This window comes from Antedon bifida, chromosome 6 (assembly GCF_963402885.1).
Source record: "Antedon bifida chromosome 6, ecAntBifi1.1, whole genome shotgun sequence".
Lineage (NCBI taxonomy): Eukaryota > Metazoa > Echinodermata > Crinoidea > Comatulida > Antedonidae > Antedon > Antedon bifida.
The window spans coordinates 7,510,884-7,524,232 of NC_136231.1; the positions used below are offsets into that span (position 1 = coordinate 7,510,884).

Sequence of the window (13,349 nt, forward strand, 5' to 3'; positions counted from 1 at the left end):
AATGCAAAACTACCTGCTCATGATGGATATAACCATTTAGATTACCTTTAAGAATTTTCAATTAAGTTATTGCTTTCAGAGACATCAGGACGCTGTGTATTACTACTTTGGGATGACTTAAGTAACTAAACGTTTATTTTATACACAATTTCAGATACATTTTTTGGAGATCATCGTTGATTCAAAATTTATACGGCAAATAGACAAAAATTAAGGCCAATTTACACAGACCGGTAATGGTATAAAACTATAAAATCTATGTTATTCCTTATGACCATTTTCACACAACGGAGAGGTGGTTTCTGCTCAGGATGCAGTAGATAGAGATTCTATACGGGACAAGCTACACGGTTTTCTGCTTACCGATACCACTTGTCTAGTGTAAATTGGCCAGCTGTTTAACAGAGTGACTGTACAGTACTCGGAGGCCTGGTTATAAAATTTGGGAACAATTAGTAGCTGAGATCATGAAGTAGGCCTATAGATTATACTTTACTGTATTCAGGTTGCATTAACAATGAAATTTACCTGTAGTTTAGCCTAAAATAGGGGTGGGATTATACGCGAGCATGGGGTTATACTCAGTATTGGTATTTAGGTTTATGAGTGAACCAAAAAATACATTATTTAGTCAATATAGTCTCCATAGAGATATGAAAGTCCAAATATATTCACTTAATCAAGATAGTATCTTGAAATCTAGTTTTTCTTCCAATAAATTGTCTTCTCTATTCGCTTCTACAAGTAAGTATCATTAAATTAATAAAGCAGATAAATTTATGAGTATGTGCAACAAATTTTTATACCGCTCTTACATAAATTCAATAACCATTATGAGTTCTTTGACAATTATATGAAAATTGACAAGAAAAATATAATTGAACAAGGTATGGTTTTAATCCCACTATGCAAAAGGTGCTACATTGAACACAATTTGATCGATCAAAGAACTCCCACCGTTTCTTTATGAGGTGTTTTTGTTCAAATTATGATGTTCAAACTATAAAGATTGTTGTTGTGTTGGAAAACGAGCAGGAAATAACTGTAAACAGTATTTCACTATGTCTGGGATATAACAAGAGTCCTTTTACTTTCTGCCAGACATTGGTGTTTGTTATATATACTTAACTTGCACAATATAGCAAGGCAAGGCTTTTCACAATAATTTCATTTTTTTTATAATTACGATATATTAAAATTTGTATATTTGATTATTAGATAATAAGATTTACTAACTAATGCATGATGTTTCTGCCAGGTTTTATTACAGTAGTTGTAGCATTAAGTACTGATTATTAATTAAAACTAATACAGTGTAGTAAAATCATATTAAGACCTGTCCCCTTAGGAGATGTCTCATCCTGAATGGTTTTAAAAAGTGTTTTAAACATGTATTTCCCCTCATTCATTTCATACGAACGTGTCCTCTTAACAGGGGTGTCCATTGAGTGAGTATGAGGGGGCTCTACTGTTAGTATGGTACAATACATGTATCTACTAATTTATAAATACTGAAAATGTATTCACGTTTTATTGAAATTTATTTAATTATTACAATTACATAATATTTGCATTCATGTTTGGTAATTCAATCATTAAAATTACCAATGTGTTGTATAATTATATACAGTAACTATGTATTGTTACTGAACATATTTGTTTTTTCTGAATTCATTATTGCATCTATTATACACTAATCTAATATTAGACTAATAATAAATTATAATCTATTAAAATATTTATTCATTGTTGCTAAATTTATTATTATACAATATACAGAGCTTCAAAGTTTGAATACAGTTCTGTTCTGTAGTACAGTATGTTCAATACACATTTGCATGACATTTTTAAACTTGTCAATAGAGCTTTAAATTGCTCTACATAATAGCAAAGTGAAATTTGTAGCTAAGAATGAAAGAGTAATGATAAAGAGCGTGCGCATCAACATTGCTAGGCTGGCCGTCTCATGCTCATTAGAGCAGAGCTGATCTGCAAGCTTCACCGGATCGAATGTGTCAAAATTTGTAAGTTTTAATGAGCACGTTCAGTTTACTTTCTCGTTTTCTTGCAGGCATATTAACCAATAAGATGGCTGTCTTGTTGAAGGTATAGAATGTGTAGATCAGACATCAAACTTGTACCTTACTATACATTATTTATAATCAACTTTAAGGATAAAGAATCTCACGAGATGTAATCTCTGTTAGCCGTTGATTCAAATACAATTTACCAGTCATGTCAGCTGGTAGTGGTGCATTGGAGAACGGCCGAGATGGTCGACGGGATTCCAACCGTCATTCTTACCGCAGGACGTCAAGCAATAATAATGGAAGCCTTAAAGGGACTTTGACAGCTTATGAGAGGTTGAACAATGATTTGAACGATGATGATAAAGTTCAGAAGGAGGTCACTCTTGGCAAGAGGATTGGATTTTATAGGATTCGTGGCGAACTTGGTACTGGTAATTTCTCACAGGTGAAAATGGGCCTACATGTATTAACCAAAGGTAAGTCAACAAGGATATAAATTAATTGGGTAAGGGTAGGTTGATGGGGACACCCCCACCTTCAAAGTATTCAACTATATAATATCTCTGATTCAATCTAGCCTAAAGGTTATTTTTTAGACTTTCCAGGTAGCTAAATTTCAACCTAACAACGACATCATCAAGAAATCTATGAAAAGTACTCTTTTATTTTTTTCTTCCCCCACTCTTAATGTTTTGATTCCTGGTGAAAAACAAATAACCAGAATGTAACACATTGTTTTTGAAAATTATATTTTGCTGATTTTGTTTTATGCTATGCATCTCTCCCTATTTTTCTTAATAATAAATGGTAAAATGAATTTGAAAAATAGAACAAAGGAACTAAACAAAACCAGAAATGATATACTTTATCGCAATCAAACATAAAGTTTATTTATTGTCTTTCAATAGAAAAAGTTGCAATAAAAATTCTAGACAAAACAAAACTAGATCAGAAGACACAGAGGCTGCTATCGAGGGAGATCAGCAGTATGGAGAAACTGCACCATCCGAACATCATCCGACTCTATGAGGTCATAGAGACATTGTCCAAACTGCACATAGTCATGGAGTATGCTGCTGGTGGAGAACTGTTCACAAAGATTTCTAACGAGGGTAAACTCAGCGAACAGGAATCAAGACCTATATATGCACAGGTTGTGGCAGCTGTTGAACATATTGTAAGTAACCAAGACTAATGTTTGTTAAAGCTAGGGCTGTCTCTTGTTTAAAGCTCTGTCTACACTATAAACTTTATGTGACAAAAAAAGTGATGTGCCCATATATGGACATGATGATGTCATATCACTACCATATTTGGGTATATCACTACCATATATGAGCACATCACATTTTTTTTTTGATAGTGTAGCCAGAGCTTTAATTTACATTCACACTTGTTCTGTTTCACAAAAACAGAAGACGGCACCATTTATGATTTTCCATTAATTAACAACACAGCACTGTCAAGTGTGAATGTACTGTACATCTTAAGGATCTTTTAATACCATAGGCATTCAGGCCCTCTGCAAACGCTCTAACAAAAAATCCCTTACACATTATTCTTTTAATAATTCCAGGGTTTTGTGATGGGGGAACGTTATGATTTGTATACCCTCCTCATTGTTGGATCCAATTGAGGGTCATTTTTAAATTACATTTCAACAGATAGGATATAAGTTCAGCACTTCTACAATTTTTAGGTCATGCCCCATTTTTTATTTTATGCTTTTAATGTTTCCTTTCCTGGCTGCCTTTATTCGTTCTGTCATTTCTCTCACCTTATTTCAAAGTCCTACATTTGTCATTACACTCCTACAGTAAATCCTCCATTTATCAACTTGACATTGGCTTATTACTTTTAGAATTTTATGTGACAATTGTTTGCCTTTATGAATCCTTTCAGTTTGGTCTGTTTCCGGAACAAAAACCTTTTTTCTGTTTCACATCTTTCGGATTACTATCACCTGGTCAGGCCTATCATATTTCATTATAGTGCAATCAGCCTGTTCTTTTCCATATTCACTTTCATGAATTCAAAATGATTTTAACAGGTGAAGTCAATAAGAATGGGAATGTCTATTCCACTAATTGTGCTTGAATCATTATATCAATTTTCAGAGTAATTATATGTTTAGATACATTTCCGAGGAGAGTACAGTAATGACATTGTGAGGTAAAACACTGATGGGAAAACCAACGCAAGGCTTATGAATTATGCCATTAAAACATGAAATCTAACTTCGTCTAGAGTATTGGAAAGTAGAGTAAACTTTAATAATGGATAGCTGCAAAGATCTACAGTAGAAATCAATATGTGTATTCGTGAGAATCCATGCTAGACGACTGCCATGCATACAATAGTACATGACATTAATCAATATACTGTGAACACCACTTTACTGATATGTTCACTTTCCTTTCTTTATTTTGCCATAACATTGATTATTATCTACAGTTAAGTTTGGTTTCCACTAGGACGCAACATAAGATGTAAGCACAATGCAAGTAATTTGAAAAATCATGCGTCGTGATTGGTCAAATTACTTGCATTGCGTTTATGTCCTTTGTGCTGCATCCTAGTAGGAACCAAAGTTTAGTGTTAGCATTGCAACATTTCACATACCATTCAAAGATATTTGTCCCCCTGAAAAAAAAAAAATTAGTTTGTAGAATGAGCAATTTTCCCACCAGATGGCTCCTGGCAGCCCCTGTGGCCGTATTCACACTTAAGTGAGATATTTCCCTTAAATATAAAGTATTTCACTTAAACTCGATAAATATTTATGTATTTCCCATTTAATTGTATTCAATTGGATAGTAGATTTTTTTTGTTTTAAAGGGTATTTCCCTTAGCTTAAGTGTGATTGGTGGATACGGCCACTGCCCCCCCCCCCCCCCCCCCCCCAGTATGTGTATGCTTGCTTTTCTTGCAAGGGACCACTCCCCCTTTGGAGAACAATACATATTTTAAAATAGTAGTAATATCACTTCATTGTTTTCTTTTTTATTTGTATTACACTCTTTAGAGACAATAGAATATCGGTTTATTGAGGTAAACGTCATTCATAAACTACTGTGTAATTTCAAAATTATCTTTATTTTCATTTTTTACTACTGAATGCAGAATTAGAAATGTTCTACCTCATCAAATCAAGAAAGAATGTGACATATAAAAGCAGATAAAACTTTTATTGTCCAATATAAATTGGAAAATTACTTCTACTTTTGACATTCTCATAGATTCACAAAGTATACTGCTACATACAATACTTTAGGTATTGCCTTTTTTTACAGGGTATTATTGCCTTTGTGGTACATTAAAATATAGGAAAAAAAGTAAATTAATATTTGAACCTCTTTTAAGGGGACACCTTCGAGGCCAGACAGAGTGGTTAAATCATATTGCATCTTGTTTGTTTCACGAAACAGTATACTTTTAATAGGAGTGTCTCTCAGGAGGGATTCTATTTCTTAAAATGTTAATTCAAAGTTTAATGTGTGACCTTTTCATGGCAGCTGTTAAAAAGTAAATTACATAATTATAGAATGTGATTCATTATTTCTTCATTACAATAAAATATTTGTCTCTCTGTGTTTTTCATTCAATGATTTACATCGTATCTTCCCCATTTTATACTGATAATTTGGTTTTTTTTAGATAAAATCTATTTTTTATTATTATTTATTTTTATTTAAAAGCTGCTTTTTTTAATTTCAATATATTATTAATTACTGGATTAATATTTCTCTCTTTCCGAAAGCATACAGCCTATTGCTATGGCAATTACAAATACTGGTAACTGTTGATAAGTTCCATGGCAACAGAGAGTCAATATTGCACCTATGTAAAGATATGTGTGAGTGCTAAGGCAATAAGATCTGTACTCTGTAAATTTGCCTAATATATCTTGACTTCCAAAATTTATTGTATTAAGGGATTCTAAACATAGCGATTTATAATCAATTATTGCTTGTTAATATAATTTAGTTTAATTTGACAAATTAAAACAAATGGCATAACTTTTTTTATTGTAGAAAACACCTCGAAGGGCTTAAGCTAAACAAATCTAGACAAACAGAAAAAGAGTTTTATCAAAACAACCACGCAATAATTTTTCAGAATAATTATTATTTTTGAATACTATGTTATTGAACTTTAGATATTAAGGCTATGAAATTCAAATTTTTTATTTTTACATTTCTTGGATTAAATTTTCATTTATCAGTTTATTTCTAATGTAACTGTATAATATCCATCATTATTGATATGTTGTGATAAAACCTTTCTCTAGTTCTTCAGTTGTCATGGAGATGAGATTCTGCTCTGATTATTATTACATTTTGTCTTCAATTTTAGTTTGTTAAATATTTTAAAAATCATATTATGTTCAAAATTAATTTTGAATAATACCACAATTCATTATCATTGGAGACATTATTTACATTTATTGATCTCATTTGCATAATTTATTCATTCATTCAATCTTTTATTTCTGGTCCATAGAAAGTAAAAAAATAATGCAATATACAATATAGATAGACAATTGTGTTTGAATTTGTGCTCTGAAACTTTTTATTATAATTAGACTTTTATCATTCTAAAGTTTGTCTTTTAAGTCAGTGTTTTTAAAAATATTTTTATAGCTTTGTTCCCACTAGAACACAATGCAATGATGTAAGTGCAACGTGAGAGAGGTGACCAATGAAAAGTGACAGTTCAAATAATCCATCACTTGTGATTGGTCAAATTACTATTTTAATAGGAACCAAGCTTTAATCTTGTTCACTCTGCAATGTTCAGTGTAATCAGACACGTAACCTTGGATTCTCTTAAAGTTTTTTTTAATAATTGATAATAAATCATTATTTCTGAAGAAAGATAATAATAATTTAAACTGTCAAAAAGTCAAGTGGCGTTTTTGAAAGAAATATTTCTTGTTTATTTTGAAAAATACATGATTTTAAATAATACATAGAATAAACAAAATAAACAAATACAATTTAAAAGTCAAATTCTCTATTAAAAAAAAATCAAATTTATTATGAAAAAAAAGACAATTACTGTAATTTAAGCACTAATTATGATGAAAGAAAATTATGCATAGATTAGTATTAACAACGGCAGAAATTCTACATACTGTAGAATAATACTTGTACAGATTTTTATTTTTTAAATTTCACCTTTCTAATTCTGTATATAATGTTGTAATTTTTAGGCTAATGTGATTATATATCAGTATACAATTAATAATTTAGTTGATCTATAATTTATACACTTCTTATCTGTAAGAAATAATATTCTAATTTAAATCGAAATGCCTTCAAATTATTTAGGATGCATACTGCATCATCATTGAAACTTTCAGATTTTGTTAATTATTTCCATCGAGAGAGATTCTGCATTAACAATGATAAATCGCTGTATAGGGATATTGAATATTGCTGTAAGCATTGAAATTAAACTATATAACATAGAGCGTTGTTGCTTACAATTCTTCTATCATTCCCCAGCTGAAGTCAAATTCAATCACATGTAACAGACATCAACATTCATTTTCACTCAAAATGCACTCATTAACGATTTCTGTTGAAGTTTAAAGGATAATTTTTAATACATTGTACTGCATTTTGCATTTCACAAATGTCACTAGTCCACTTTGAGTTTGAAATGCTTACTAACGATTTTAAGATTATGAATAATGTGTTGTAATGTACTTCAAGCCTATATTAATATTTAAATCCCTTCTGTGATCTTTCATCAGACTTTTAATTCAATAAACGGTCTTTCACAGCAGGAAACAGACCTGTTATAGTACTAATGGTTATAGATAGATTATATTTTTTGCAGTAAAAAGTTGGTTTTTCTTTTTATGCAGCAACTTTCTGTTAAAATACTTATAGTTTTGAACACATGCATTTTACTGTATTCTTATAGGAAGCTTGTGATTTGTGATGTCATAATTCATTGTGCATTCGGGCATATTGGGACGTGCTTTCTAAGTTATTCCTTAACACATTGTATAACCAGGCAAAAGCCAACATCACAATATGAGTAGGTCTTGTTAGGTCGTTGCCAGGTCATTGTTCCTAGGTCATCAAAAATAATCCTGATATATGATCAATCAGACTTCGTAGCTTTCTCACAACCGGAATTCTTAGCTCCTTCAGGTCCCGAAATGTTCTTACTGTTTGGGCCAGGTCAATGGTGTCTCATTTTCGAGAGTTGAATATTCTTCATAATATTCCTTCTTGCAGGTTAAATTTAACCATTTATTTTGTGTTTTTTAGTAAAATCATTTGTTTGTTTTTTTCTGTGGAAGTTAATAACTTTATTGAAACTACAAAATGGCCAAGTCAAATTTGATTTTTCTAATCCTAATTTATCATGTATTTGAGACAATACATCTTTAATAAATTTCATTCTTTTTCTCATCCATTTTCTACAACGTTGCTATAGTCACTAAAAAGTAAACCTTTAATGATAACAAAAGGTTTAGATTTGTTTAATCTAATGTATTAGAAACTTAAAACCATGATGTGAGCATTATAGTATAATGTTTTGTTATTATTCTATTAGCATTTATAAAGTGCCATCTCTAGTATGTGACTAAAGGCCTAAATCAATGGCATTGTGAAGATGGACAAAATCTCTTAAGTGGTTTCTGAACATGACTACTTTCAGGAGTAAACTGATCAAGCCTGCAGGAATTAGTTTACTAGTTAAAAATCTACACAATAGATCGTTTATATATAAGGAGAACTATCGCATAATTTGTGAATTTTAATTTCAATTACAATAACCGATTATCTTTACGTTAAAAGGTCAACGTTTACCTCACTTTGCATCCAACATAAATAAAAGTTGGATGGTATAGTAAATTAGGATCATTCTAAAGTTCATATAGCATTAAATAATAGCATTTATAACTAATATTAATACAGTAGAACCCCTATTAAGGGGATACCTTTGTGTCAACTAAATGTCCTCCTAATAAGAGTGCTTGGATTGGCCAAAGTATTAAAACATATAAGCATATTACCCTTGTTCGTTTGCTCGAGATAGTGGATTCCTTTAATAGTGGTATCACCTCTATAGTTTTCCAAAGAAGGGATTCTACTATACTGTAGTTAAGTTTATTATAGTTTTTCAAATCTTTGTCTAATTACCAGCAGAGAATAAAAACTCTTTATTATAAGCAGATTATTTTCAGTTTATTTTATCAATACTTAAATACAATTTTCAAATAAAAGTTTAATTGGCAAAAAGAAAATGGTATGCATAACAGAAACATGTTAATATCATACAACATTTGAATAGGAGATTTGTGCATGTATGATAGATGAAATCTTATAAAATAAGATATTACCAGGCTTACATTATGTTACTTTATCATTTACTAGGTTGTGAAGGTGATCTAGATAAGTACATAATGTAGTCTTAAAGATTAAGTTTAGATTAAAGTATTTGGATAATAAATTAATGTGAATTATTAACAATTATAACACATCTAAGTGTATCCCTGCCTTTTGATTGGTTGATTTTCACAAGGTGCTCAGTCTATGTGTCCCATCTGTAACCGCTTGACTCCACTGCCAAAATCAGAATGCTGCGATAAAGATTCAAATTAGAAGCATAATAAAAGTTTCACATAAATCAAAGGTTTGTATTCGTTGAATGAGAATGAGAATATTTTCATTCGTTGCATTCGGGATGCCTTTACAGTAGATTCAGCTTTGTATAAGGTATATATATTTGTCCTCAAGCTTAACTGGAAACTGAGGAAATTCAGATTATAGGCCCTCTGCTGACCCACGGCAGCCAGCAGTGCAGCGCCTACCAGATCAGCACACTGGGACACGACCCCTATTCTTTGCGAATAGTGAAGTTCTTTAACATGCACTGTGTACACCGTCCCATCCGAAGGACGAGGCAATGAGACTGAGAGTAAAGCTTGTTGCCTAACGATTCAGTTAGTATGGTACAGATAGCCTCGAACCCATGCCTATCACATGCTAGTCCGATATACCATTACTCTCTGGTGTATATACAGCACCCGCCGCGATTCTAGACTGTCTCCCATCCAGAATGCTACCAGGCCCAACATCGCTTAACTTCGGTGATCTGACGAGAACCAGTGTTTCAATGCTGTATGGCCATATTATAATAGAACATATATTGTTTGAAGGTTTGCATGGCGAAATCAAATGTTAATATAAAGTTGCAGTACACCACGTATATTAGTTCTGGAAAGAACTGTTGAGTTTCTCGACGTTTCAATCAATATGCTTTGATCGTCCTTAGTAGTGAGAATGATCAAAGCATACTTTATAATAGAACAGTCAAAATTGTTCAACTCACAAAAATATTCTGCCCATTCAACTCATAAACTTCCATTATTGTACACTATTGCTAATAATAGTGACTAACAAACTGACCTTTAATATGAAATTCAAGACATTAAATTTTGTTTGCATTGTGTGATTTTTTTTCCTATAGTTAATTTATAGTCATGAGTTATTAGTGCATTACGTACTTAATCATATTTTAAGACATCTAATGCTTCATTTTATTGCTTAATTACCCATCAAACTAATTTATTGCATTTTGTCTCTAAGGAATGATGTTTATGGCATTCATATTCAAGTTTGATTTTCTGAATCTTGGTTCATGTCAATTTGGTTTTTTGTTTTCTGAGTCCTTTTTTTAAATATTTTGTTATTGTTTCATATCCTCTTTATTTTATTCAATTACTTTTTTGTTTCGTTCTGGTTATTCAATCATTTACAGTTTCAAAATAAGGAAAATTAAAACATATTCGATAATACCAAAAACATCTAAAAAAACCCATTATTTCTATTTTCTTTCTTTTTTGTGAAAAAAAATTCTTACAATACAAGACTTGTTTTAGAATACAATAGGTGATAATGATATTAGACCAAATTTACTCGATAGTAGTATTAGTGGTGTGTGGCTGAGCAGGGAGTTTGGCTTCAAACTGGCATATGATTTGCTCGTTTGTGGCAGACATAAGAAGAATTTCTTCCTACTCCTTCATACATCTATTTAGAGAAAATTGATATTTGCTTCGCTGTGATTGATATACACTTTTCAATCTAAATGTTAATGATTTTTTCCTTTTTTTTTTCGTCTCAGCATTCCAAGAATATAATCCACCGAGATCTGAAAGCAGAGAACATATTTTATGCAGCTAATGGTCTGGCTAAGGTTGGGGACTTTGGATTCAGTACTGTAAGCAAACAAAATGAGACATTAAACACATTTTGTGGATCACCACCATATGCCGCACCGGAACTATTTAAAGATGAAAATTACGTCGGTGTGCCTGTTGATATATGGGCATTAGGAATAATGCTGTATTTTATGGTAGTTGGCGTGATGCCATTTCGAGCGGACACTGTTGCAAAGCTTAAGAAATGTATAATAGACGGAAATTTTACAATACCATCGTTCGTTTCAACCGAATGCCAGGCGTTGATTAACAGTATTCTAAAATTAGAACCATCGGATCGAATAAGTTTACACGATATGAAAGCGCATGCTTGGCTAAAGGGTCAGGAATTTCCAAAATCAATCGATGCGTATCATACGGTTCCTGCGTTCGAAAAAGAAAACGCAACTATGGACGAGTTGAAAGTATTAAAGGAACTTGAAGAACTCGGTATACAGGACGATTTGTTGAAAGGGACACGTGACCATGATTCACGTAATAGTATAACGGGAACTTATAGAATCGTGTTACACAGATTGCAACGAAAATATATAGAACCTCCAATTAGCACTGTGGTTGTGAATAACGCCAATCCTACAGCTGGGAAGAAAGAAGATAAGAAGAAACAAAAAAATAAACCATCGAAAACATGTCAAATTTTATGAGAATACTACTTTGAATGAATTTAATACAATGGATTGTATTGGATATATAAAGTATTTTATGAGTTTATTTTAGATTTATCAATAAAATAGATAATAGATAGTGATAAAGTATTATTACAGTACCGAATCATAAAAAACTATATAGATATTACCCTATGTTATGTATGCTTCAAGATATTAGTAGTGACAGGGATGAGAGCGCTCCAAGGCAGCAATAACCTCTGTGTTATATCCCCTTGATTATGGATGCATTCAGAATTTTAGATGAAGATATCTGTGTTATGTTAGTTCTAATATTGAATGAACATTTCCTATTGTACAGTACAGTATGAAAAAAAATCTTTCTGCATGAAAAGGGTCTACTGTAGAGAGTGACTACTATTGATAATGTACTAATGATACAGTACTTCCCAAGACACTCATTTCAACAGTATGTTTCCTCTCATTAATTGGTATACAATATTATCCAAAATTATAATGTAAATGTGGGGGAATAACATGTGTCTTTCACACAGTGGACAACACATACAACAGTATTCATATCGCACAGTGCCACTAAACTGAGCTCATTCGTTAGTCCAGTCCAGTTGGTAACCCCCTGCCCTTCTGAAAAATATACCACAATCCATTCGTGTACACTGAAGCTAAAGTTTCAAGTCTCTTTATCTGAGAAGACTTTGTTCTACCACCTATTGATCGAGTACAGGGTTGAAACTGTGCTGAATATATGACTCGTTTGAGGCCCCTGCTTTAACTTGACATTACATATATGGCTTGCCTACAAAACAAACTCATACTTCGTACTTATAAACATTTTAGTGTTTACGCCAGGGGTTTTTATGCATTGATTTTATTAAAATGACTTCCCATAACGCATTACTCCAGATTAGATTACATTCCACAAGTTAGGATCTTTAGGTGAATTTTCTTACATAATTACTGATTTTTACTGTTATTTTAACATTTTAGTATGTTTATTTTTCACTGCAGAAGTGGTGTCCAACATATGTTCCCATTTTTACGATACAGTGTATTACCATGACCCATGTGCTTATAATTGTTTCTATATAAACCAGTTTAATGAAATTTTAAAATTTGTTAAATTATGAGAGGAATACAATCTAGTATAATGTTTTATTCATTAAAATGTAAGTTAAAAGATAAATCTTGGTTGCTGATAGTGATGCAAAATGAATTCGCCAAACGACCATTACTTACTTGTATTAAATATTAATATATATTTTGACAATCATTCATATAATAATTGTACTCGACAGAAAATGGCATTGAATCTACTTTTCTGGGGCTTAACATTCTTATGTTTTCGTGAAATATATAGGCCTATTCTGGTTTTGAAATAAAAAAGAGTAAAGACTAAAATATATTAAAAATAAATCACAAGGCAAATTTATAAAAAAAAAATGT

General features: G+C 31.6%; 1 protein-coding gene across 1 annotated transcript in view; it reads left to right on the plus strand.

Moving 5' to 3' along the window:
* LOC144844549 (serine/threonine-protein kinase NIM1-like) overlaps positions 1–13,218 on the plus strand; it is a 31,070-nt gene extending 17,852 nt beyond the window's left edge. Inside the window, exons 2-4 of the mRNA XM_078701504.1 lie at positions 2,072–2,506; positions 2,939–3,207; positions 11,184–13,218. Coding sequence (XP_078557630.1) covers positions 2,236–2,506; positions 2,939–3,207; positions 11,184–11,924 — 1,281 coding nt within the window. The 5' untranslated portion in view covers positions 2,072–2,235 and the 3' untranslated portion in view covers positions 11,925–13,218. The remainder of the gene's footprint in view (positions 1–2,071; positions 2,507–2,938; positions 3,208–11,183) is intronic.
* The last annotated feature ends 131 nt before the right edge of the window (positions 13,219–13,349 follow it).